Genomic DNA, 25,893 nt, shown 5'->3' with positions numbered 1-25,893 from the left:
AATCTGCATGAATTGAGTTGATCCAATGAAAGATGCACTTGATGTAGGAATTTGAGAAAAGAGACCTAAATTTAGTTATCAGGGAAGAATTCTCTTCCTTTGCACCCTGCAGTTGGCCAAAGGTTGTAATAAACTGTGAGTTTATTTTTAAAAGCAGGAATGCTGGTAATTCTAAGTAGTAGGAGAATGGTATGACCAAACCAGTTGTCAGCCCGTACTTGTAGTAGATTGTTTTTCCTCTGTGTGTCTCTTGCCACACCACATTCCTCGAGGTTTATTTCCTGTGGTGATGCTGTAGCCTTTGTCCCTCTCCTGCCCCCTGCCCAATTCTCACTCTATGCCATGGCTGTGCACCCCATGGGAAGGCTCCGGTGGGGAGCGCCCCACGCCTTGTCCCTTCCTTTAGCAGCCCCTCTGGCCAGAGCTCTGGGCTCTGCCCCTCTCCCCATCCTGCACATGATTTCTGTTGATGACAGAGTAGTTATGATTTAAGCATGTTTGGTTTAGAGCTGTAATAGATCATTAAATACCATGTAGAACCAGTTTAAGAAACAGAAAAGACTCCCGCAGGGTTTTCTTTATTTTATCAAATTTTTACTTGTGATTAAAGAAAAAAAAAAATATGCAGTTAATAAAAAGAAAAATAGATACTATACAGCACAGACCATTCAATATGCTGGAAGAAAAATGTACTCATGAAAAATAGTATTTGTAGTTTGAAATCAATCAGTACATTAATTCTGGAGAGAGATAGCATCATATTTCAACAGAAAGAATATGAAGGGGAAAAAAATCACAGTGCAGTTTTATGCTCTTTAAGTAAAGCACTTCAATAGTCCTTCATTTGAGGTGAAATTTGCCAGATTTCAGTGTAATTGTATAGCTGGTTTAATGTGGTGCTGGGCGAAGACGATAACATTCTCTTACGTAAAGAGTGTGCCAGCATAGAAGCAAAATATAATGAGAAAAAGGTTGCTGCTGAGAGGAGCGTTTAGCTGAACGGCAAAGAAGAAAAGTATTAGAGATGGAGAGATGTGTAAAATAAATCAAGAGAGTATTGCTTTGTTGGAAAGCCTACCTGAGCCCTTTCATAAAAGCTGTTGTGTGCAGGCAATGCCACTGTTGTGTTCCAAGTGCAGAGCTATTAAGATAAGGGGAATGGACACTGACAGGTGAGTTGACAGGCATCCCATCCCTTGTCACTCGCTGTAGCATTGCTCTGCTCTCGCTGTGCTGATGGCGGAGGCAAGGCCTTGCTCATCGTTTGTTTTTCTTGCGCTTCAACAGCTGGATGGGCTACACTTAAAGCTTGAAGCACCCTTGGATGTTGTCTGAGAGCTTTTCTAGCAAAATCAAGAGTTCTTGGCCTCATCTTCTTGATGTGAAAAAAAAGAAAAATAACTGCGAGTAGGTTGTTTGTGTACACCGTAATCGGATAAATGCCAGGAAAGCGCAGCTGTGCGTGGAGGCTTAACTCGAGCTGCAGTGGAGTCACAGCCATAGTGCTGTGAGGAGCTTCCAGCGCCGGGCTGCCCATCCTGCAGTGCCACAACTGCTGGCATGCTGACCTCTGCCTGTCCTGCAGTGCCACAGCTGCTGGCATGCTGACCTCTGCCCGTCCTGCAGTGCCATAGCTGTCCCACATGCTGACCCCTGCCTTTCCTGCAGTGCCACAGCTGCTGGCATGCTGACCTCTGCCTGTCCTGCAGTGCCATAGCTGTCCCACATGCTGACCCCTGCCCGTCCTGCAGTGCCATAGCTGCTGGCATGCTGACCTCTGCCTGTCCTGCAGTGCCATAGCTGTCCCACATGCTGACCCCTGCCCGTCCTGCAGTGCCATAGCTGCTGGCATGCTGACCCCTGCCGGTCCTGCAATGCCATAGCTCTCCCACATGCTGACCTCTGCCTGTCCTGCAGTGCCACAGCTGCTGGCATGCTGACCTCTGCCTTTCCTGCAGTGCCACAGCTGCTGGCATGCTGACCCCTGCCTTTCCTGCAGTGCGACAGCTGCTGGCATGCTGACCCCTGCCTTTCCTGCAGTGCCATAACTCTCCCACATGCTGACCTCTGCCTGTCCTGCAGTGCCATAGCTCTCCCACATACTGACCCCTGCCTGTCCTGCAATGCCATAGCTGTCCCACATGCTGACCTCTGCCTTTCCTGCAGTGTCACGGCTGCTGGCATGCTGACCTCTGCCTGTCCTGCAGTGCCATAGCTGTCCCACATGCTGACCCCTGCCTGTCCTGCAGTGCCACGGCTGCTGGCATGCTGACCCCTGCCTGTCGCAGCAGGTTCTGGGGGAGCTGCCCCCTGGCTGCTGAGGCCGGGGGTGCTGCCGGTTCCTGGCTCTGCAGGCGCAGGGATCCAGGGGTGTCTGCTTCTCTCAGACCCGGTGCGCGGGAGCCGGGTGTCACCTTAGGAACAGCTGCCTTAAGGCAGCGCAAGAGTCTGTGACCTGTCTGGATTATGAATTCCTGATCTTAAATTGTATCATCCCTTCAAAACCAAAAGCAGCCACAGCAGACAAAGTGCATTTTCACAGGCCTTTTTCCTCTGCTTTTATCTAGAAAATACTAGCATGTTTTGCAGTGCAACCCCCATTGGCTTTGTCATTAAGATTTTAGTTCAGAGCTTTAAATGTTGCTTTCAGATGCCATTAGCTAACTTAATTCCTGATGTAATTCTGTTGAAACTGTGTTTTGAGTTGAATTAGAGTTACCTTTACCTCTCTCTGTGTATGTGTATACAGGGTGGGCTGGAGGGTTCTGTGAATTAATTTGAAAGATTCCCTTTGATTTCTGTAGGTTCAGAATCTGGCTCAGATGATGTCTGTAAACAAAAAAGGTGGTTACTGGACTGCCTCTGTATTTTAATTACTATGATTGAATATGTCTTATTGTTGTGAGAAACAAATTTTATGTACAGATGTGTCCTACCTTGTGTCACTTTCCTCTTCAGTCGATGAGCATCCTAAATCGCTTCCATGACAATATATATGTTTAAACCAGACAGTGTACTTAAAAGCTTTAAATTCTTTTTTTTATCCTTACCCCATGTTCAGTGTGTTCAGATATTAAATGAGACAGGAATAATTTTCAGTTCCGTGCACTGGTTTCCTGTGTCGGTTTCATTCTAACAGCTTTCTTTTGAGGGTCAGTTTCTGCTAGTTTGTTTTCTTCTTTTAAATGAGAATGCTTTTTTTTCCAGCTGCCTCTAAGACTTTTTGCAGTGCTTGTTTAATGTTTGTCGCTGTGCCGTCTTTCACATGCCTTTGATGCCACGCTTTTCCTATATTGTCTTAAATGTATCATACTAAGCCCATGTGTTTCAGTTTTCCTCCTTATAAAGTCAACATCAGCTCTGACATCATCTCTACAGATGAGGTTTACATTGTTATGTTTATATACTTTGTTGCTTAAAGAGATTATTTAATAGATTTCTAAAACCAAATGTTAAGAGATTAGAAAAAAAACAACACAACAAAACAAGCACAAAATAATAGGAAAGCTTTTCCCTGAAGGTGTTAAGATTTGTTTATTTAATAGAAACCAATTTTGTATTTAATTTCCAGATTTTTTTAAATAATATTCAAAGAAATACTAATAAGTTGATTCAATTTTATCTTGCGTTTGTGAATGCTGGTTTGTTTTGGTGGTTGGAGCATTTCTTGCATGTTGATGATTTCCTAATGTGTATAGCAAGACTAATATTTAACTACATAGCAGTATAAAGTGTAGCAGTGGCCAAAAAGTGACTGTTGAAATGGAATTTGCTAACTCAGCGTGTATTTGGTCCTTGCCCATTCTGTTTATTTTTAAGTAATTAATAAATAGGTCTCAGTAATTCTGTTTTTTCTTCCGTCCACGTGTGCAGAGCAAAACCACCATAGATGAGGGCACAGTTTGATCCATGTTGGCTCACGTGTGTGCTGATTGTGCAGCTACAAGTTAGTAAACTTGCTTTACGAGCTGGTGCCATATTTGTTAGAACTGGATTTTCAGATACCAAGTTGCTTGCAAGCTGAGCAGTTAAAAATAATAATAATACTGAAACATATTTTGCATGTAAGCAGCACAGACTTGGTGTGAAATCTGAGGTAAGACAATATGTGGGGTACCACCATGCCGTTTATTAAGTAACTTTTCAGAGCACATTTGTGCTTTAGAATTTGGGTGGAAAACAGTTCTTGGATATAATGAGGCCAGTGTATGAGGGATGTTGGGAACTTCAGAACAGCTGTTTGTGCATTTTATGCAGCACAGCTGATTGTCCTTAACTATGTTGCACTAAAATAACAAGAGATAGTAAAGTACTGAGAAGTTATATCAGGTGCTGATATCAACTAAGATGTATTTGCAAATGACAGATTTTTCCAGGCAACAGAGTGATTTGTTCCAAAACTTGGCCACCTCTAAGATCTGTTGTGTGGTAGACCACTACCTCAGCTGTTAAATAGAACAGGTTGGTAGCTCCAAGTCACAGCATCAGTATGTAAAAAATCAATTACTAAAACCTCAGCATTAAAATCTTTGATCAAAATCTGTGGGAGTTATGAGCATTTAAATAAAAAGGCTTCAGATGACTCAGATGAACAGGAAGTTTTTAAAGGAAATAGGTTTGCCATAGGCTTTTTTAATGCTGTCAGGGCTAAATAGGCCATAAGATTAATTAGTTATATTGATTAAAACTATTTCTTGCCTTTAGGTAAGCAAATAGAAGAGGTCAGTGACATTTCAGGCTGGTAAAACTGCTGTATACCACCAATTAAAGGAATTGATTTAATGGAAGTCTGAGCAGTTATGACCTGTGTACGACTTCTTTAAGAGAAGGAAAGGAGACTTTTATTGTACAGATATTTTACAAATTAATAAGCTGAAAGAAAAGTGACTGTATGAAATAAAGCTGTTAATAGTACATGGCAATAAATCCTGTATTTTTTGAATATTGCAATTAACCCTCTGGACAAAGTAAAATGAACTCTTAACTATGGAAAGAAGAGAGTCAAAGAAAGAGTGGGGTTGTGGAGGGTTTAGCAGAGAGCACCTTTCAGCTTTCAAAGTTGCTGGATCTGCTTTTTTATGACTAAAAACTTGACTTTTAAGCTGTCTATACATGCATCTTTCACATCTTCCTAACCTCACCAACTAGAGCACGCTGTTATGCTACTATTATGTTTGATTTTAATCTCAACTTGAGAACATGAAATGTAAATGTTAGAATATTTCTTTTTAATAAGCATGTTGGAGCCTTGAGGAGAAGTGAAAGGGGTATGATTTTTTTGTTTCAAAACCCAACAGTGAAAGAAAGAGGAAATAGGAGTGTGAAAAGAAGGCAGCAGCAGACTTCTTAAGTCCAGGGTTAGCAACAGCGAGTAGCTTTTCCGCGTATTAGGAGCTGCTTTACCCACAGCTTTGGCTCCTGCTCGGGCAGAGCTGTTTCTGCTGTCGGCTCTAGTGCAGAAACGGTAGAAGGTTTCAATAACTGTAACATTTCTTTGTTTTATTGAAAGCCAAATGATTTAGCCATATTACATGATGACTAAATATTTTCACCCCTATGATTACCGAGGTTGTTAACCATACTTGTTAACTAGATGTGTAATTGGGGAAAAAAAAAAAGCTAATTTGCAGGATAAGCTGATCAAGAAGGTCTCCGAGCTGTGTGATACCATTAATGGAGAGCCAAATGGAAGGAATATATATAATGCTCGCCACTATGGTTTTGTGGAAAGTAGTGGACTGCGTGTGTTTATGTATTTTTATCAGAGCAGAATCTGGTTTGTAAGTATATCTGTGGAATACACTGAAATTTCTGCAAGTCCTTTCATTTAAGTGTTTTGATTAAAAAATAAACATGGCACAAATTTAATGGACCAAAACCTCAGTAGTTGGAACATCCCAAAACAGTGGCTTCTGATTAAGTAGATATTTCTAGCGGGATTTGTTCTATGGGAAATATATTATTTTTAGTGACCTGAAAGAAAGCTTTCTTGCAAAGTTGGACTTGAACAAAGAAAGCTGTGTTTTAAGATAGGCAGAAACACAAATTTCCAGGAAGAAGAGATTTAGTATAGAATTTTAGGACTGAGAGCTCTTTCCTTAGATATATAGACCTTGAAGAAGATTTGGGTGATGTCAATTGGTCAATTCAACGTGAACTATTGCAGTGGTATTTTTCTGACAGGACCAGAAAGGCTGATAGAATTCTTGAATGTACAAGCAGAAGACACGGTAAGGTTGAGGAAATGGTGAGGTCTCAGATATGTCTGGCCTTGAAATATTTAGGAACAAAGATCTATATGCTGAGAGACATCTGGAGTTGATATTCTTCATGTTGCAAATGAGAAAGTTAAGAGGAAGCATGATAAGCATGTGTCTGCATAAGGACCTAAACTTTGATAATGAGGATTCCTTCAAACTGGTTGAGAGACCAGTTAGAAAGTTTAGACATGGTCTAAAAATCAAAGATAAGTAAGCTTAGACTAGCAACATCACCTCTCCTGTTTTGTAAGGCCATGAATCTGGGGTACTGAATCTAACCAAACTGGTTCTTTAATGACATCTAGATAACCTGCATTTAGCCTCTGTTCAAAACCTGCGTCCACCACGTTGCCGACGTAGGATGATAAATGAATGTTCTGCCTACTGCCTTTAAGGAGAGATTGCTTGGTTTTGGTCTAAAGGGGTTGGCAGCACTTTCTTAGGAGTTAAGCTGCAACGAATTATTGCAATGATTTTTGGTTAAACTTCTTTCTTATCGTCAGTGTTGATAGCCTGGCAAGGACATGACTAGATCTTTCAACTATGAAGAAGGTGCTATATGGGTGCAAAGGAGAGCTATTCAATATAATTGCAAAAGAAAATAGGATGTTTGACTTTGCTATTGAAGATAAAAAATATTGAATCAGATTGTGATGTTTTAGGGCTTTATCTGACAGCCTTATGGTGCTGGGTTATGAAGTTGTGCTGTAACAGTGGCAGCCACTGACATAATTAAGTATTCATACCTTGAAACATAATAATGTGTCCAGTTCTGGGCCCCTCAGTTCCAGAAGGACAGGGAACTGCTGGAGGGAGTCCAGCGCAGGGCAACAAAGATGATTAAGGGAGTGGAGCATCTACCTAATGATGAAAGGCTGAGAGAGCTGGGTCTCTAGCTTGGAGAAGAGGAGACTGAGGGGTGACCTCATTAATGTTTATGTAAAGGGTGAGTGTCACAAGGGTGGAGCCAGGCTCTTCTCAGTGACAACCAATGATAGGACAAGGGGTAATGGGTGCGAACTGGAACACAAGAGGTTCCACTTAAATATGAGAAGAAACTACTTCTCAGTGAGGGTGACAGACACTGGAACAGGCTGCCCAGGGGGGTTATGGAGTCTCCTTCTCTGGAGACATTCAAAACTCACCTGGACACCTTCCTGTTTAACCTCATCTGGGTGTTCCTGCTCCAGCAGGGGGATTGGACTAGATGATGTTTTGAGGCCCCTTCCAATCCCTGACATTCTATGATTCTGTGATTTTTGGGTTTGTACCCTAGTAAATGGAAATAAATGAAAAATCCATTTAATCTCTAAACTAGTTGTTATTTTTACAAGTGGTGCTTTATAGCTTGACGGAACAGTGATAAACTTGGCATTCTTACTGTGTTACACGTTAGATATTCCAAGAAAATCCAGACTTTTCTGTTTTGTTTTTGTTTGTTTGGTTGTTTTTTTTTTCCCCACGTGTGAAAACTAATGCTGGGCAGTTTAGTAATTACAGATAGTTACAGGCTTATCCATAGATAAACAGAATCTATTCACTTGAAATAAATTAATATAAAACTGTTTGATTGTTTCAACTTGGCCTCATTTGATTATTTTTTACAGCTGTCTTATAGTAAGTACATTGTCCATGTGCATTCTGCCTGGGCCCATATTTCTTCTTAGCAGTAGCAGAGTGAGAATGAATGATATTGGAGTTAAAATACTCATCCCGGTCTTTGGGGATCTGTGTTTCTGGCTGTGCTGTAGCATTTCATTTTAACCTAAGGCAAGGTAGTTAATTTCTGGATTTTATGCAGTCATATGAAAGGGTGTCTTTATTACATGGGGATATTACCTTGGCACAGTAGAATATACAGTTGTCCTCTGGGTAACAGGAAATAAGGTCCTGACTGGGGAAAAGTATTTAAGCATTTGCTCAGCACACTGTATGTACTTACATGTGCTTGAAGCCGTGTATAAATTCAAGCAGTTCCTTAATAGGCTTGTTTTCTGGAATTGAAGCCCAAGTTAAAGACTGAGTACTAATCCGGCATTAGCAAGTGAAATAGCCCAGTAAGAGCAAGACTGCAGAGTAAGTTGCTGCTGAGAGCTGGTTAGCGCGCTGTGTCATGGGGAGTTATGCTGGATTAGCTCTTTATCTGATGCTTTGAACCAAACCACTCTGGGGGAAGTCGTTCCTCTCTTCGTTAATCGTGACATCCTAAACACCACCAGTAGTCCCAGTACTGAAGGCATTGACAAACAAGAGTGATCTCAGCTGAGGCCAGTCAGGTGGTGGCCCTGCGAGGAGAGGCTGGGGAGCTGCAGTTCAGCCTGGAGCAGCGGTGGCTTCGGGGGGACCTGGCAGCAGCACCCTGTGTCTGCAGAGAAGTCACGGAGATGGAGCTGGGCTCTTCACAGTGGTGAACAGCGAGAGGGCAAGAGATGATGGCCATAAGTTGAAACAAGAAGTTCAGCAATGGATATCAGGGGAACTTTTTCTGTGTGAGGACAGTCAAGTGGTGGCACAGGCTACCTGAGATGTTCAGTCTTCAACTTTGGGAGTTTGACCCAGCTGGATGAGGCCCTGTGCTGACCTCAGAGCCAACCTGCTGTGAGCAGGAGGTTGGACCAGAGACCCCCTGAGGTTCCTCCCAGTCACAATGATCCTGTGAGCCTGTGAATGTCCCACATTGGCTGGAGCGTGTTACCTGTGCTCCTGAGGGGTCCCTTGTGGTGTGAAACACAGCAGATGTGGGCCTGGTTTGGACATTGGCTTCTGAAATGCACTCCTAACTCCAGCTCAGTGCCAATGTGCTTTTGTTTTTCATTGACAAGTAACCAGATACTCTCTCTTCCACCCCTCCCGTACAAAACAACAACAACAACAAAAACTCTTGACACCATATTCTCTTGATTGCTTCTCTGTCTTGTTTTTCTTTTGTACTGCTGATTTCAGTTTCAGCACCTATTAACTTCAGAATCTTTTTGTGTCTTTACCGTTCCTTAGACACATATATTATGCTGTCTGGCATACTCCTCTTCTATGGCATTATGTCAATCTCCTGCTTTCATAGCTGTCTTTTCAGTTTCTGTTGTAAATCCCTTGAGCAGGAGTTTGGACTGCTGTTAGATTGGCTTAAGCCTGTGGCTGTAATTAAGACACTGTCTTTTCATATACCATAGAATTTTTCTGTCTAAAATTTTCTGGACTATCCAATTTAAAAGCTGCTTTATCCTGCTTTGTAATATCTGATGTTTTACTTTCTAGCTCTGTTCAACTTCTTCAGGAGTAAAGTTTTAAAAGGATCACAGTTTTAGCAGAAAAATGAGAGAACCCCAGTGGTGACTCCAAAGAGGAAAGAATCCATGACTAAACCATTTAAAAACAGTGTGGGTGAAAATGTTAAACAAGTAAAATCATTAGAAAAGCATAACTAAAAATGATCAGAAATTAATACAAATTTGACTTGGAAGAGGAGGAATCATAACATGGATGACCATGAGGTTGTGCTGCTTGGGTCTAGGTTGTTGGAGAGCAGGCTGCCTCTGTCCGTACCAGACAGTTCTTGGTCCTGTGGCTTCTTCTGCACCATATGATGCCCTTGTTGCCTTAAATGCAATTATTATTTTTATTGACGTTTCTTACTTTAACAAGCTTGAAATAATAAGAAATCTGTGTTGTATCTTTCTACAGTGGTGGGGTTTTTGTTTGGTTTCATAGCACGCATTGAAGGCATGTAGTTCTGAGTGTATTGAGGTGTTTTTACCGGACAACTGTGTACACAGCATTGGAGAACTGTATAAAGCAGAGAGACACAAGCCTCATGCAGTTTTATCCCTGTCTCTTATTGGAGGGTGAACTCTATCTGTTTAGTTTTGATTTGGAGAGAAGAGATCGCCTTACTTAGAGAGGCTGAAAGTAAGCTAATGCTTCTGCAGTTTGGGCAATGGGGGGAGGAGAAAGTGGGATGTAACAGACAAATAGCTCAAAATAAACTGAATTTAGACGCCAATTTTGAAAATATTGGCAGCTGTGTTCTCCTTTGCCTAGGTCTGCACTCAAGCACACTGCTTTTCCAAACAACTTTGTGTGATACCTACCAATATGCTTTGGTAGCATTCTGATGATACAGCACCAGGACTGCTGGAGCTGGAGCTTTCTTGTTACTCCCACAAGTGAGCTGAAATATGTCAGATCTTCAGCCTTCTCTGTGCTGAGCTGTCGCATCTGGACTGATATTAATGTCCCCTTTTATGTGGACTTGGTGCTAAATGTGCTGAGTGGTGTGTTTTTCCAAGGGCACGTGTGCCCTCACCTGAATGTCTCTCCTTACCTCAGGAAATTGGAAAAATTTAAAAGATGTTCAACTGCAAGGACCTGGCAAAGTCTAAATTTGATCTAATCCTTCAGTTGGTTTGAAAATAAAGTAATCCCAATAAGAACAACAACAAAGCAGCCAATAAATGTCAATTGAATTAAATGTCTTGGGCACTTTCGTATGTTCAGAAATTTGGTGGGCAGCTTTGAATAAATTTTATCATTGCATTTTGCTCATTTTTCCATAGCAGAATCCCTTTGGTGGAGGAAATTTAATGTTACGGTTTCTGAACTGATGCAATTACTGAGCAAATGCTATTGTAGAGTGTTTGTTAATAATGGAGATAGTAAAGCCAGGGAAAACACATTTTAGCTTTCACTCCCCAGTTGCTTTAGCAATTCTGAAGTTGGGAAAATCATCATTTTAGTTTGTTAAATGGATTGGGTTTCATATTAAGCTGCTGAGAAAGGGGAAAAGTTGGATCTCTTGGTGCCATTTTAACTACCTTGTTTTAGAGACAAATGCTAATTTTGTCAAAATATTTAGTTGCATCATTCCTTTAAGAGTAACAAGTCTCATTGAAGATAAAATGTGAGTTCGAATCATTCTTGTAGTTTAATTTCTTTTAAGAGCAAGAAGAGTGAATAATATCTCAATCAGATTTTTTTATTTATCACTTTTCATCAGTAACATGTAGGGTGAATACCACTAGTATGGCATGTATGCATTAAAAATATCTAGGTGACTCAACTTTAATCTTAAAATATTGGAAGAACAAAAAGCCTGGGAGTTTGATTTAAAATTGTCCATCTTGTTTGTTTTAGGAGAAAAGGCTAAAAGAAAAAGCAGCAAGGAGAGAAGCCAGGAATGCGAATGCACAGGTAAGGGGTTTTTGTTGTTTTGATCAAGCTACTGATTGTGGGTTTGAAACTGTTTTTCAAGTATTTCATTCCTTTCTTTAATAAGCAATATTATGATTAATGACTCTTTAAAGGCATTTTCTATTTGCATGCCTTTTCATACTCCCTTGCTATGATGACGTTATAATGACTTGCTGTGGAAGGATACTGAGAAAGCAATGTTACTGAATATGTGTGTATATGTATGTGTGTATATATATATATATATATATACACAAAATGTATGGAAGCCTTTTGTAATTGCAGCCTCTTTATTCTGTATATCTAGTTAGTTGTAATTTCAGCTGTGGTGCCATTTTTTCTTCTCTGAATACTTGATCATGTTTGTAACTTGCAGACAGTAAGTTGTGGTTGTGGTGATTTTTTTTTCTTTCTTTTTTTTTTTCAAATCTCATTTAAACCTGTTTCTGCTGAACCTTTTCTTTAAACAGCACATATTTACATTAAAGTGTATTCTTTCCCCATGTTATACCCATAGTTAAAACCTTTGGATGCTCTTCTTTATATGTATGTTACTGATTTCCTAGAGGCTGTTCTAGTTTTCATTATTGCTTTGTTTGTGATAAACCGAGATTTCATTCAGCTGCAATGATTTTCCAGAATATGGACGAGTAATATGTGTCATTTCTCACGCTGCATCTCCGTATGCTACACATGAATAGTTACGGTTTGTTCCTGGCAGCTGGCAAGTATCTTACTCCTTTGAGAAAATCAATAATGTTCTGTGTCCGATTTTTGCAAGCTGGCCATGTGCTGGGAGGCTTGAGTATGGGAAGGTACTTAATTCTGTACTTCTGAAGTGGAAAGTAATTACAGTTTAAGATGAAAAGCCTAGTTATACTAAGTATTAAGTATTATTCTGTCTTTAGAGATGGCAAGCTATGAGAGCTGTTGGCATCGTGACTCCCCAATCAAGCAACAGAAATTTTCTGCGTGTAATTGAATGTATAGAGATGCATACTTTTTAATGTATTGAGCAAGCATTTTAGGAAAATTATGGAATCAATGATTGACAAACATCTTGATATAGGGAGAAAACACTGATCAAATCAGACTGTATTGCATTTGTAAATGCTGCTTGCTAATTTTGCCTCTTTTTAAGGAATAAAACCCCCCAATGCCGTATTATTCAGCAGCTGGAGAGATAACCTCATTCCTTTCAAAAGGATCTGCTTGCTGTTGTACTTCTCATGTCCTATTATTTGCCAGACAGATGAATCTCTCTGTCCTACTGGAAAACAAATGAAGCTGATATCTGTTGAGGAATGATCTGTCTGTGTGGTGTGTGTCTGTCTGTGGGTATGGGCTAAACGTGGAGCCTCCCCTCCAAAACTGTGTAAGATAAAGCCACAGTTTGATGCACCTCTGCCTCTCTTTCATGCAGCACTTGGCTTGGAAAGCTGATTTACTAGTCCTAGTCTAGTGTGAGATTCTCGTGTGCTTTCTGTGAGAGTACCAGCTGCAAACCTGCTATTCCTTTGTCTTAATTTTATTCCTGTAACACTTAGCTTGCTCTGTGCAAGAAGGTGCGAGCCTCAGGAGCTGATATGTGTCCTTGATGAAAACTTTTGGGCTTTTTTCTTGTTTACAACCTATTTTTGCCGGAACTGTGCAGCCTGAGCCCTGTCATTTTCAGCGGGGCTCATTTAAGGGGGAAATGGTTCTGCTGGGAAAGGCGGCCAGCATGGAGCCTGGATGTGGAAGGGTGCAGCGAACGGTAGATAAAGGTGGCGGTTTCCGTCTGCTGGGTGTCTGAGGAATTAATTAAAAATACTCCCTGCTTCACAGAATCTTAGAGATGAAGCCACAGTAGCTGAAGCTCTGTGTAGTCCGTGTGGGATATGACTCAAGCAGCTCATAGGAGACACCCCGGGCGGGGTGCGGGGAAGGAAGCAGCAAAACACAAGCTGTTGAAACAGAAACTGGTTTAGAAAATATATGCTGCTTTAATCATGAGTTCAAAAACATTCACATTTTTACTAGTGCTTTCCAAATATAGCTTGTGAACCATTTATTCTGCCACACATAAATCTTTTGGCAATTAATAGCATTTTCTTAAAAGTAAAAGCAGTAAGGAGAACCAAAAAAAACCACAAAAAGGTATTTTTAGCTATATTATTGCTGTTTAGCAGCTGGAGTCAACAGCTAGATCAACAATTATGAGCAGCCAGTCACTTCAAAGCAGCTGTGGTCATATTTCTTGTTTCTTGTCTACCTGCTTTTTTCACCTTGTTTTATTAACGGTGTCTCTCTCACATTATAAACGCCTTGGGTTGCAGAATATCATTTATTATCTTTCACTAGTACATCGCCTGCTGGGTCTAACATGACCAAAACGGCAATTTACTTTCCTATTCTAAATATCAAATAATAAGTCATCAAGTATGACTTTCGCATCCCTGCTTTAGTGTAATTTCTGTAGTCATGTTGTTGGTTGTGTCCCATTGCTGACTGGACAGGGCCAGGCACGTTATTCTTAATGGATGCTGGTTTTCTTTTTTTCCCAAAATGAAAAATGACTTTATTTGGAACTAAACCATTATGAATTACAGTTTATTTTCACCCTTCAAACCATACACTTGTGGTATTAAATCTTAGTCTTAATTTTATATTCTTCAATTGTGATACTCTTAGTTTTAGGATTTCTCTGTCCTGTACATGTTCATCGCTTTCCTGTGCCAGGAATCTTGACTTTTTGACATTTTTCATTTACCTATAATTTTTTAACTCATGGCCTAACCTTTTTAATAAAAGCTTTCCTTCAGTTTTATACCCCCATGTTGTTTTGAGGAAGAGAAGGAATATCTCCATTTTAAGATTATTTTTTTCCTTCTGAAGTTTAAATGCCTGGCGTGAGTGTGGTTTTTTTGTGCGCATCCCAACAAAAAGGAAAGATCACAGGAGAAATGGGCCTCCTGCTCTTTCTTCTGGTGCCACAGGGGCAATTGCTGGGAAGGTTTTGCTCCCTGTACCTGGGACCAAACAACTCGGTTCTGGCGCCTTCTGCTCGATGTGATGGAGCCCAGGATTAGATGAGTAGGTGGCTGCAGCATTATTGGCTCCACTGAGTAAGACGTGAGTGCTCTTAAAGGATGCTTTGGAGAAAGTATTTCTTGGAATTTATGACCATCAATTAAATTTGAGTGCAAAATGCTGTGAAAACAGGTAAAAGAAATTTTATATTCCTATTGAAGAAAAACTAGAAACTTAGTTTTAGGGGGATTTTTTTATCATCATTTCTTTGTCTCCCAGTTTAGGAGAATTTGATGAGATATTTACAAATGCAATGTTTTAAGGTGAAATAAGCAAACATTTTGTCCTCACACGATACTGATAAAATTGTTGTCCTCGAAACCTCAAACAAATTTTGATACTGCTTGCTTGCAGATGGTCTCGAGTAAATCAGGCAGTTGTGTAGTCCTTTGCCCCCAAAGTCCAGCATTGCGTGGAGGCAGCAGCCACATACAGGACATCCCTGCACCCTGCAGTGCTCTGCTCTTCACTTTGCACTTTTACTTCTAGTGATCTATCATATACTGATTTCTTAGCATACAAAGGACTTTAATTTCAGGTTTCCATCAACATTTAAAAGTCCTTGTTCTGCAAGCAGTTGTTGGCTGCAATGAAGCTAAACAGGACTGTGTTTTTCCTTTAGTGAATTTAGTGTTTCGCTGTCCTGATGTCTTAGAGTAGTACTGATGTGTTAAAAATCATGAAGTGAGGAAGGTTTCGGTTTCTTTTTAAAATATATATATATTTATTTGTAGGAAAGGCGTTTTCCAGGAGCAGCTGAAGAGGTTTGTGGGTCAAGGTGGGGGGCAGAGCAGGAGTCAGGACAAGGTGCAGTCTCCTGCCCCAGCATTGACATGCTTTGTGTTCCTCAGCCATTGACTCCCCACATCATGCAAGAAATTATAACTAGCCCCTTAAAGGAGGCATCGGTACCTGCTAGAAATAGTTCAGACAGCATCTGTAAGCAGTGCCTGTGGCTAAAAGTTGCTCAGCCATGACAGTTGGTGCGTCAGTTCAGCCATTGGCAATCCTATAGCAGTTACATTGTGCTGGTGTCCAAAGCAAAACAGAAAAACCTGAAACAGGGCTGATGGGCAGAGCAGAGGCTGTTTATCCGAGGTCCGTAAGAAAAATGTAACCTGCTGTAAACCTAGGGAAATCCAGCTTGAATGCATACTCCTTATCTGTTTTAGAAAAGAATGAAGAAGACAAATGATTGAAATGAAGTTGAGGATGGGGATTGTTATCAGGCTGGAAAACTGACCTCTTCTGGAAGAGATCCAAGCACTCAATTGTCAGGGGCACTTCTTCATAGGAATGAATTCTTGCTGAATAAGTGTACAACATTAAAAGATCAACAACAGCAGCAAGACAATAAGTATGCTTTAGCTTTTCTCATGTCCTCGCTTCTTCCCCTGCCCTCTCCCCAACATATTTTGCTATTCTCAGAGGAACTAGTACTTGTGTGTGAGATTTTACATATTTTACAAAATATATACTTGATATACTTTATAATTTAAGATTTTCACGGAGTCACAATGAAGTTAGGAATCTTTCTACTCTGATATGAAGGGATTTACATGAACATATGTACAAAACACACCTGGGTGAGCAGGAGGCACATGCTTAAAGATATGATAGCTTCAGGCATTTGTATCTGCCTGTATCACATCACTGCAAGGTATAATCCTCAACATAGCATTCTGTTTTGTGCACCTTGTGCCATGCTCTGTTGAGATTTTAACCAGAAAAATACTTAGAAACACCATTTTCTTTTAATCTCTGATACCCTCCATGGGCTTTGAGATACATGTGCTGAATGTAGTTCAGGAAATCTTTGTACTATGTGGCAAAATTCAAACAAGAAAGAGATGGAGTCAGAACTCTTGGGTAGCTCTTGCTGATAATCCACTGGGAGAAATATGGTGAAAATTCTGCATCCACTCTGTATATTGTTCCTGTGGATACTGGAACTGATGTCTGTTACCTGCCAGCTCTCCTTCTGCCTTGACTTTTCTTTTGCTGGAGATCTAACCCAGGACTTGGTGTTTAGGCTGGCGGCTCTAGGTTTGGTGTGGTTGTGAACAGTAATTTCAGCGTGGAAAGGGTTTTACAGGAGTGAGGGAGGAATTTGGTCCACGTCTCCTGTGCATACAAGTCCCAAATCCTTTTGGTCATTAAGTGTTCTTGGGAAAGCCTCAAGGGTGCCTGGCATACTGATGGTTAATGGTGAAGGTGCTTTGGTTCTGGATGACCTCTTATGGCCCTCTCATGGATGGAGCTGTTGCTTTAGCTCCCTGTGATTTCTGGAGCTGGAGCAGGGGTACAGGGCTGGATCCTGCTGGTGGTCAGGGGAATGTGGAGGTTCTGGAGTTTATTTTGTTCATAGGAGACCTCAGGAGAGGATTATTTTGTCCTGATACAGTCTCAGGACAGGCTACATCTTGTCACTGCTGTTTCATAGTTGCAAAGGACTTAAAAGTTGTTCTTCATTAGTAACTATTCTTGATTGAAACCACAAAAAAAAAAGCAAAACATTAAGCAACAATATTTCTGTTCAGCTACAAAATTTTCCAGTATCTCCTGTGTGGAGAGCTTACAACTGAAGTTACCATGTGAATTAGATCCTTTTAATTAAGTCAAACTTCTTACTTAAAATAATTTAATTAACCTTAGTTGAGAAGTGGCTCTCATCTGTTAGCTGTTGTATTCTGTACACATACTGAAAGCTGTAAGAAGCTTTATTTATTTATTTATTCATTGCAAGTTTGTGTTTGTGTTGAATTTCCTTGAGAACCTCTCTGGATAAACAGAGTAATTTGGAATATCAACATTTTAACCTGCTAATTTAGTAATTTCAAACAGGTTTCTTAAGACAGTATCCTGATTTCAAGTTCAAGTTATTAAATGGAAAATAAAGAAATCAGTGATCCTGAACTACTTTTATTCTGAAATATTTTTAAAATCAACATGTTCTACAATATTTAGTTAATATTTGAAAATGCCTATTATGTGTCTGTATGGAAATGTTACATGTCGTTTGCTCTTTGAAAAGAACATGTTGATGATTCCAGTTAATATAACAGTTAAATTGCTTTAAGTAAAGCTGTAATAAGTCCTGCTTTTTCTACCATTAAGAATGTATATGATTAAACCAATATTTTTGTGTCATAACCCTGAACAAGTAGCAAGGAAGGATTCTGATGGATTGACTTGCCAATTACACACGCTTCTGTGAACCTTTTCATTGCAGCCGCCAGCACACTGAGGATTTTAAATATATTTATCAGATTGACCATTTAAACTAATTTGCCACAGCAATTGAATTTTGTGAGTATATTATTCACAACTGTTATTTTTAATCATACGGGGTGTGTGATGACAGTCAGCTGCTCTGCACACAGTAAGCTGATGATTTACTGGTCGCTGAAGTGATTTCCTTATCATCCTGGCAGAAGCAGAGATGAGGGGAGCTGTGGACCTCAAATGTCCCCTCTTGTACTCTGGAGGTCTGCTGGCATGAGGTGGGTGCACAGTGGATCAACACAAATGCATCTTCCTTACCAATATCCTATGCTTTGTTATGTGTTTGCTTTCAAATTTATGGTAAATAGAGGAAACTTCTTTATTCTGTAAACTTTTTTTAGTTTTCTTATTTTTGGGGGGTTCAAGGGGATCTTCTGATGAAATATGGATTTGCAAGAGCAGAGGAACAGGATTTCTGGTGTGTTAGGAAGCACAAGGGTTATTGTCTTACTTGCTTGCAAATTATTTTCTTAAATTTCCAGGAAAATACTGAAAAAAAATTCTCCAGTAGCTAATGTGAAGATTACACTGTTTAATTCATTATTCTTTAGGGAATTTTTTGTTTCTAGAATGTCCATGTAAGTTTCATAGCACTGGAACAGGAGCTTTGGAGCCATCTTAGACTTCCAGTGCTGAGCTTCAGAGCTTTCAGCATCTTAAAGACTAAACATTTTTGTTTATTTCAGAATCAACAATATTTTGGCATTGGGGGGAAAAAAGAACTTAGTATTTTTTTATTAAAGGTGTAGGCTATCAAAATTGCAAGATGGCGATTTGAAATAAGTATGTGCCAACATATATGCATTTCTCTCTTCTTCTTGCCTTATGTGGGGTTTGTTATTGTTTATGTGGATCGTTTAGTTACAAATAACTCTTGATAGTAGCAGAATTCAGGAGTACTTTGGCACCGTTCCCCCCAGGCTCTTGAATGGGGATCAGCAAATAACTGAGTGGCTAATTGAGTCGCAGCTTCAGGTCTGTGTCGCCTTTGAACAAGCGAGGTATATTAAATATTGTTACTCTTTGTTTTCTCTCTGCCTGTCTCTGTGGATATTAGGAGCAGGATCCCACCATCAGGTTCCTCCCTGCACGTGGCAGTGTAGTGGAGCGCAGGAAAACAAGACAAGAGCTCTGTTAGTCTTGCACAGATGCCTTTCCAAGGCTAATGATTAAACCCCAGTAGTTCAGGTTTCTACACATTTTTCCATTTGAATACACACGTCATCAATTCAGACAACATAGTTCAATACCTGTATCTAAATAAACAGCAAGTATGCAAGAAACCAGACAAGAACTCTTTGGGCATTGTATAGTGCAAACACATATATTCAAGGGCAAAGACCTTTCCACCTGAGCTTCAGGTTTCCATTTTCAGCATTGATGAAATGTTTTCATGCTGACTGTATAGCTCTGTGCTCTGTAAACTTAAATAGGGGAGGAAGAGAACACTCAGTCTTTGCTTTGTGATCACTGTCCATCAATATATAAGCATTTCATTTTTTAATATGCTCTCTTATAAAGGTGACAAGTGTACAATTTAAACATAACAAATCACATCAGTGTGGTTTGGAATTTATGTGTAAATTAGGAAATTCTTTTCTTCTGGGCTTCCAAAACTTCTTTTTCAGTTTCTTCACCAATTTGACGCCCTCCTCAACAGTCCCTGTCTGAGCAGAACACGAATGGTCGCTTTGCCCCTGCCTGAGTCTGGCCAAGGGATAAGAGGTGATGGACAGTGCTGAACCAGCACATCCACCAGTATGGAAAACAGAAAAAGAAAAGAAAAAGAGGGGATGGGGAAAGCTATTCTGAAGTGTTATAAACCATCTCTTAGGCATTTTCATCTGAGTAAACAGACCCACTATATTAAGTTAATTACAATGATACTTCGTTTGTAATCTGCTCTATGCTACTAGTTAAGAATATCTAGTACCCAATATTTGAAATTTCCTTATGTGTTTGAAACTTTCTTATATTACAGATTTCACATGCAGAGACTCTTATCCTGGGTATGAGCTTCTTAAGAATGAGTTAATTGCCTGATGAGCAGGGGTAATCTTTCAGATGTGATTTGATGATGCTGACATCCTCATGCAGTAAGGAATGATAGTTTTAAATTAAGCAGCTCTGTTTTCTCAGCATTCTCCATGTTTATATTCCCGGAATGTATTGCTCGCAGGATTGTACGTAGTCTGCTATAGCCACTCTCAGCAGTTGTAATTGCTACGAGTGATGAAAATTGATTTGTGCAATCAGAAAACCATTATCTGCATTCTGTCTGATAATGCTGCAGTTGCCAACATTTTAAAATTCTTCTCATGGCTGTTTTCAGAACAGGCCAGGGTCATGCACTCACCACTATTCCAGCTGCTTTATGCTTCATCTTACGTGAGCATTAAAAGAAAAGGAAAAAGCTCTTGCTGTCTCCCTCAATATGTATTTTTTTGCCAGACAGGTTTTAAAGATTCAGTGTTTTGTCGAAGTCCCCGTTCACCAGATGTACTAGATCAGAAGTAGTGCAGCATCCCATGTTTTACCACAGCGTGCAGTGCTTTTAATAGGTTTTCTGTTCTTTAACACTACATTGATAAACTGGTTTGTTAATTAGGAAATGCCAAACTAATACCTAACTTGTATGGTTATTTAACAGGCTGCATGGGGGAGTATGGTAATCCCCATACTTTCCCAAATGGAGCACTGCCTGCTGTTTGGAGGTGTCAGTCACAACCTCTGTTGTCTTGTGTTGACTCCAGGTCTTCTCCCTCAAGTTGTCGATTTTTGCCTTTTTTTTTTTTTCTTCTTTAAGGCAATGCACATGTTTTTATTTTCTATTTTTCCTCCATTTAATGTTTTCTTTCTCTCTTTGTTTTTTTTCTTTGGTCATCTATGAACTTTGAGGATTTCCAGGTTTCTTCTCTCTTGCTGTTCCCTCATCCGCTTTTCTGTTTCTTCTGGAGTTAAATCGGAGCTGCTACTGCTTCTGTTTGGTTACCTTCTGCCTTGTGGAAACTGAGAGAAGAAGCAGGAGGGGAACAGCAGGAAGAAAGGTAATAGCATCATCTGGGAGCAAAGCCTTAGGAAATGTGCTTAGTATTTTTAGGGAAAAGTTTTGTGTGTGTTTGCTTTGTTTTCTTCTTCCTGTATTCTTTCTTCTTTCCTGATATTCCTTCAAATAAATATACCGGTTATATTTTTCTGGGCTGGGGAGTTCTGGTACTGCTGGGTGAATGTTGATTTTTCCAGTCTGACTGTTCTTTCATTGTATGGAGAGCTGGAAGAGGTTCACTCTATTACTCCATGCACACATTTATCTTCTCACAAGAAACCTTTTAGTAAAAGAGCATCAGTAAGGGTTCAAAGCTAATTACTTGTAAGCTGAGAAAAGCCAGAATTAAAGTTGTCAGTGCTTCTCCCTTGCTGTATAAATATAGTGATGCAGATCAAGCGAGGTGACTGTGCTTCTCCCTGTCTGCTCGCCTGCACTTCCAGCTGAGACAGATCCTCAACTCCGAGTTTACTTAGTGTGTAGTAACGAATGGAGGAGACTCCACATTTTCCAGCTCATGTTTTAATTTACTTATGGTGTGAGTGCCTCCTGTTAGATAAATGAATTAAAAATCCTTTGGGAAACAACAAGTACACAGAAACTGTGAGCTAGACTGTTCTAAACATCCTTATCTCTATCATTTACTGATTTTTATTTTTTTTTTTTTTTTAACTTTGTATCTTTTGTCTGTATTTCCCAGAATACTCAGGTTTATTTTGTTGTTAACACTTATTTAGTGGAGTTGGATCAGGAAACCTGAGTTCTTTTCTGGACTAGAAATTGTGATATATAAATTGTCCTTTAAACTCTGCTAGAAGTACCATGGACTCACCTGACGATTGTTTGTTTGGTTTGCTTTTTAAAGTTTTCTCTGGGAGGTGTCAACGTAGGGACCCTCAGTGCAGTTGTGGAACTATGTGGTGTTCTGGTCCCTCTCAGCTCAGAAAGGATGTGCTAGATAAAGGTCCAGAAAACACAAAGGAAAATTCAAAATAGCCTGATGTTAATAGAGAAAGACGACAAATGAGGGGAGATCACAGAATCACAGAATGTCAGGGATTGGAAGGGACCTCAAAAGATCATCCAGTCCAATCCCCCTGCCAGAGCAGGAACACCCAGATGAGGCTACACGGGAATGTGTCCAGGCGGGTTTTGAATGTCTCCAGAGAAGGAGACTCCACAACTTCCCTGGGCAGCCTCTTCCAGTGTCTGTCACCCTCAGATACCAAGACATTTCCTAACTGATTGAAGTAAGAAAGTACAGCTCTTTATTTTTCATAGGGAAAAGCCCCATAAGTACAGTTCTTTCTGAAACCAAGCTTATGCTGCAGTGGCACGGCATGGATTTGGCCCAAAGAAAGGCTGGAGCTCAGTTTCCTTCCTGCAACTTGCCCACCCTGTGCAGGTGCCATTCAGAACTGGCAGGATGTGCATGAAGCTGGACACGGAGAACATGGAGCAGCAGGGTGCTGTTCTCAAAGCTTACGCTTATGCATCAGAGCTGCTTATCCACAGCCAGAAATCACTGGTTTGCAAATGCTTTGTTTGCCAAATGTTTGAGATTGGGCTTCTTAGCTTGGTTCTTGAATGTCCTTAGTACCATTTCTATCCTTGTTATCATTGGGAAGTGCAGTTTGCTCTGTTGTGTTGATGTGCAGTTGAGGTGAGTGTGCACACGATGAACTGCACACACAGGCCCTGCAAGAGTGTGTTGTGCCATTCCTACCCATCCTTTCTCATGGTGCCTGAAAATAGATTTGCTTTGTGGTAGCTCCTTAGATGCCCAGATGTTAGTGGTGATTTCTCTTTCATAGATAATCACAGCCTGCCTTGCTGTTTGCATGTTATTTGCCTGCAATCTCCTTTCCTCTTTTGTATTTGTGCAGTTTCTTCCCGTTTTGTTGAGTAGTTGATTTTTCCCTTGTCTTCGAACTTCCATTTAAGTGAGGAAGGGAGAAATGAGTGTTGTCCCATGTGAGATTTTCTAAATTACTGCCACAGAATTGAACTGTATCTATAATAATCTGAGATATTTTTGTTCTCACATTGTTTTACCTTTAGAGCAACAGCTGGGAAAGGGACCTTGTACTTAGAGGGTTTTGTACTTGTTCAGGGCTTCTCTTGTGCAGAACTTTCCAACCATTGTCTGTATGAAGACAAATGTCAAATACAGTCAACTGACCCTTCAAACTAATGTGAGTGCCATTGTGCTTGTGACATGGGAGAAAAAACAGTCCCATATTTCAAAAAATGAGTGACTGCACTTCCAGAGTACATTGACACTGACCTCCCTCCTGCTGTGTGGAAAATACTTATTTATAAGTAAAATTTCCTTGTAAGCAGTTATGCAAAACAGTTAGTACTGATAGAAAGGTAGGTTAACCATTTGTCAGTAAGGAGAAAAATCTTGATGAAAAGCTGAAAGAGCATTTTTAATCCTATTTCCTACTTGTTTTTTCTATGTGTCGTTATATGGATAGCAACATAGCAGTTTCATGAAGTACTCCGTTAATGTATGATTGTAACAAAATCAGTTTTTCAAATGGATGTTCACAAAGATTGATTTTAAAAAGTAAGTCAGCAGCATGTAATAGGATTAGACTTGCTTTAGCCACGTATATTGCTCTCCTCTGTTCATTCTTGTTGGACAGTCTGCCAAAGCTTTGAAATTTTCAGCAAAAGAAATTGTGGGTGGGCAAGGGAAGGTGATTGATTAATTACAGTCACAGTCAACTTACGTTTACATGATTTAGAGTGCGGCTACTTGAGCTGAAAGCTCATAAAGATGAGGGTTCATTTTAAATGGCAATCACAAACAGTCCATTTTCTTTGATAATTCATGTGCTGTTAAAAATGTCAAAAGTTATTAGCATTTTTTATTTCACATCGCCTAATGTTCTAGCAGATCACATATCTACAAAAGTAGTGGTTAGGGTAATTATCACAGTTCAAGGTATTTACTAACTTAGGAGATATGTAGAGTTTATGAAATTGATCCTTTCCAGGCACTCATGCGGCAAAATTCTATGAATAATACAGAAGATAATCCACTTCTTTGGTTAATATACTGTTATTCTGATTTAATTTATAAAATTATGTGCTATTTGTGTTATATTTATTGTAGAAGTGCTCTCAAGTTCACTGGTGTTATTTTTCTGATACCTGGTTAAAACTTGCCACCATTTCTGTGATGCTGTTACTGCTAGCAAGTTGAGCTGGAGTGAAGTCTAATTTACCTTCCTGAGAAGTGCAGATGCAATAATCATCCCTGGGCTGGTTTGGCCAGTGAGGTATTGGGAGGGATTGTGTTCTGAGCACACAGGAGTAGCGAGTGCTGGGGAATGGGTTTTTCTCTGAGCAAAGGCTGTAGGTGAATGTAGGTGTAGCCTATCAGACTTTGGCCAGAAGATAGTTTAAACTCCTAGAGCTTAGTTTTTAGTTTCCTGTGCAACAGCAAGGGGGTTGAATGATGACATAACACAGATCTCAAGATGCTGGTTAGTCTTAGTCGCACCTTATTTTGAGAGCTGTGGCTTCTGTACAGCACTAGAGAACTGTGCTTGGGGCTTGGAATAGCTATTATTGTGCTCTGATACAGCTGCAGTGAAGAAAGTGTGTATAAAACCGAAGATATTCTAAGAATAAAAGTCTGCTCAGTGCTTTCAGAGAAGAGGTACTGGTGCTTAGTGCTACCTAAGTGGCTGATTTAGCTTTTCTCACAGGTATTCTTTTCTGATGTCCCTTTACATATAAACACATAAGTTTTGGATTAATACCTTTGAGGTATGAGCATTTTCTTAAATCACTTTGTTTTGGAGTTTCAGTTAGGCACTCAATTACGTACTCATCATATCTATTTTGGACAAATATACAGGGCCAGGTTCCCAGCTCAAGTCTGCTCTTCCTCTTTATTTATGGTAAAATATAAACATGTTAACTGTCTGTTTGCAGCATCTGAAAATGTTTCCCACTGTGCTATCTTAAAAGGTTATTTTGTATAGTTTTGCTTTAAGGTACACTTCTATTTACATATTGGATTTTCAGTAACATTACTTCTTCTTATGGTTCTTATTATTTGTGACAATATAACTGAACAGTTACCAAATATAAAGTCTGTGTAATGGTTCTAGCCAAATCTTGGACCCACAAAGATTGTTTAGAGTTTGCTAGTCACATTTATGCAGGTATTTTAGTTGAGTACCTGTTTGCAGTGTTCTGTCCTGAACAGCACAGCTTTGTACAGTGGCAAAATTACTGTGTTATCATCCTTATACCCAGAATTAAAAAACAACATGAAGAAGGATGCTCTGGTGTTGAAGAGTTGAAACAAGTGTTGGAAACTGCCTTCATTGAATTAGGAAAATGAAGAAAGAGCCTTGCTGGGAATTTTGGCACTTTATGTGTTCTTCCTTGACTTCCATCACAAACCTCATTAAAACCAAAATCTTTCAGGTATGATTATGAAGGGGTCTATAAAAGCACCTTGCTGCCATGATAACAGTCAGCAGAAAAGTTGGCCAAGAGGCCAGTGTCATACTCCTCCCTAAGAAAGGCAAGAAGATAACTTCTGGGTCTGTTGACTAGCTTTATTCATCCAGTCCCTTGGAAGATGATGAAACTTCACATTGCCAAACATGTGAAGGACAAGAAGCTAATCAAGAACAGTCAGTATGAATTTCCGACAGGCAAACCATGCTTGACAACCTGTTTGCCTTCTGTAATGAAGTGACTACATGTGGAAAGTAGTGTGTGCATTTCACCTTGACTTCAGAAGGACTTTTGGCCCTGCCTCCTACAGATTTCTCATTTGGAAGCTGTGGAGGGATGGTGTGGAATGAAAGAACGGTCTATTTGTTGAAGCTTGTTAAGTCCAGTAGGACAAGCATTCCTGCAGGCCGAGGATTGACGGGCTGTCCTGCTGAAAAGGCACCAGGGGTTACGGTGCAAACTGAGTTGAATATGAGCCAAGTGAGAATAAGGCAAAGTGGATTACCTTGGAAGATGCATGGTTAGCAGAATGAGGAAAGTTAATATTTTACTTTT

General features: G+C 40.0%; 1 protein-coding gene across 1 annotated transcript in view; it reads left to right on the top strand.

The window, feature by feature from the left end:
* DDX10 (DEAD-box helicase 10) overlaps nucleotides 1–25,893 on the top strand; it is a gene marked incomplete at its 5' end in the record, with an annotated part of 178,735 nt that overhangs the window by 114,453 nt on the left and 38,389 nt on the right. The window contains one exon of the mRNA XM_080364108.1: nucleotides 11,391–11,447. Within this exon, the coding sequence (XP_080220234.1) occupies nucleotides 11,391–11,447 (57 nt within the window). The remainder of the gene's footprint in view (nucleotides 1–11,390; nucleotides 11,448–25,893) is intronic.

The sequence above is a fragment of the Nesoenas mayeri genome (genome assembly GCF_963082525.1).
Source record: "Nesoenas mayeri genome assembly, chromosome: 1".
NCBI lineage: Eukaryota > Metazoa > Chordata > Aves > Columbiformes > Columbidae > Nesoenas > Nesoenas mayeri.
This window is presented reverse-complemented; position numbering and strand designations above follow the sequence as displayed.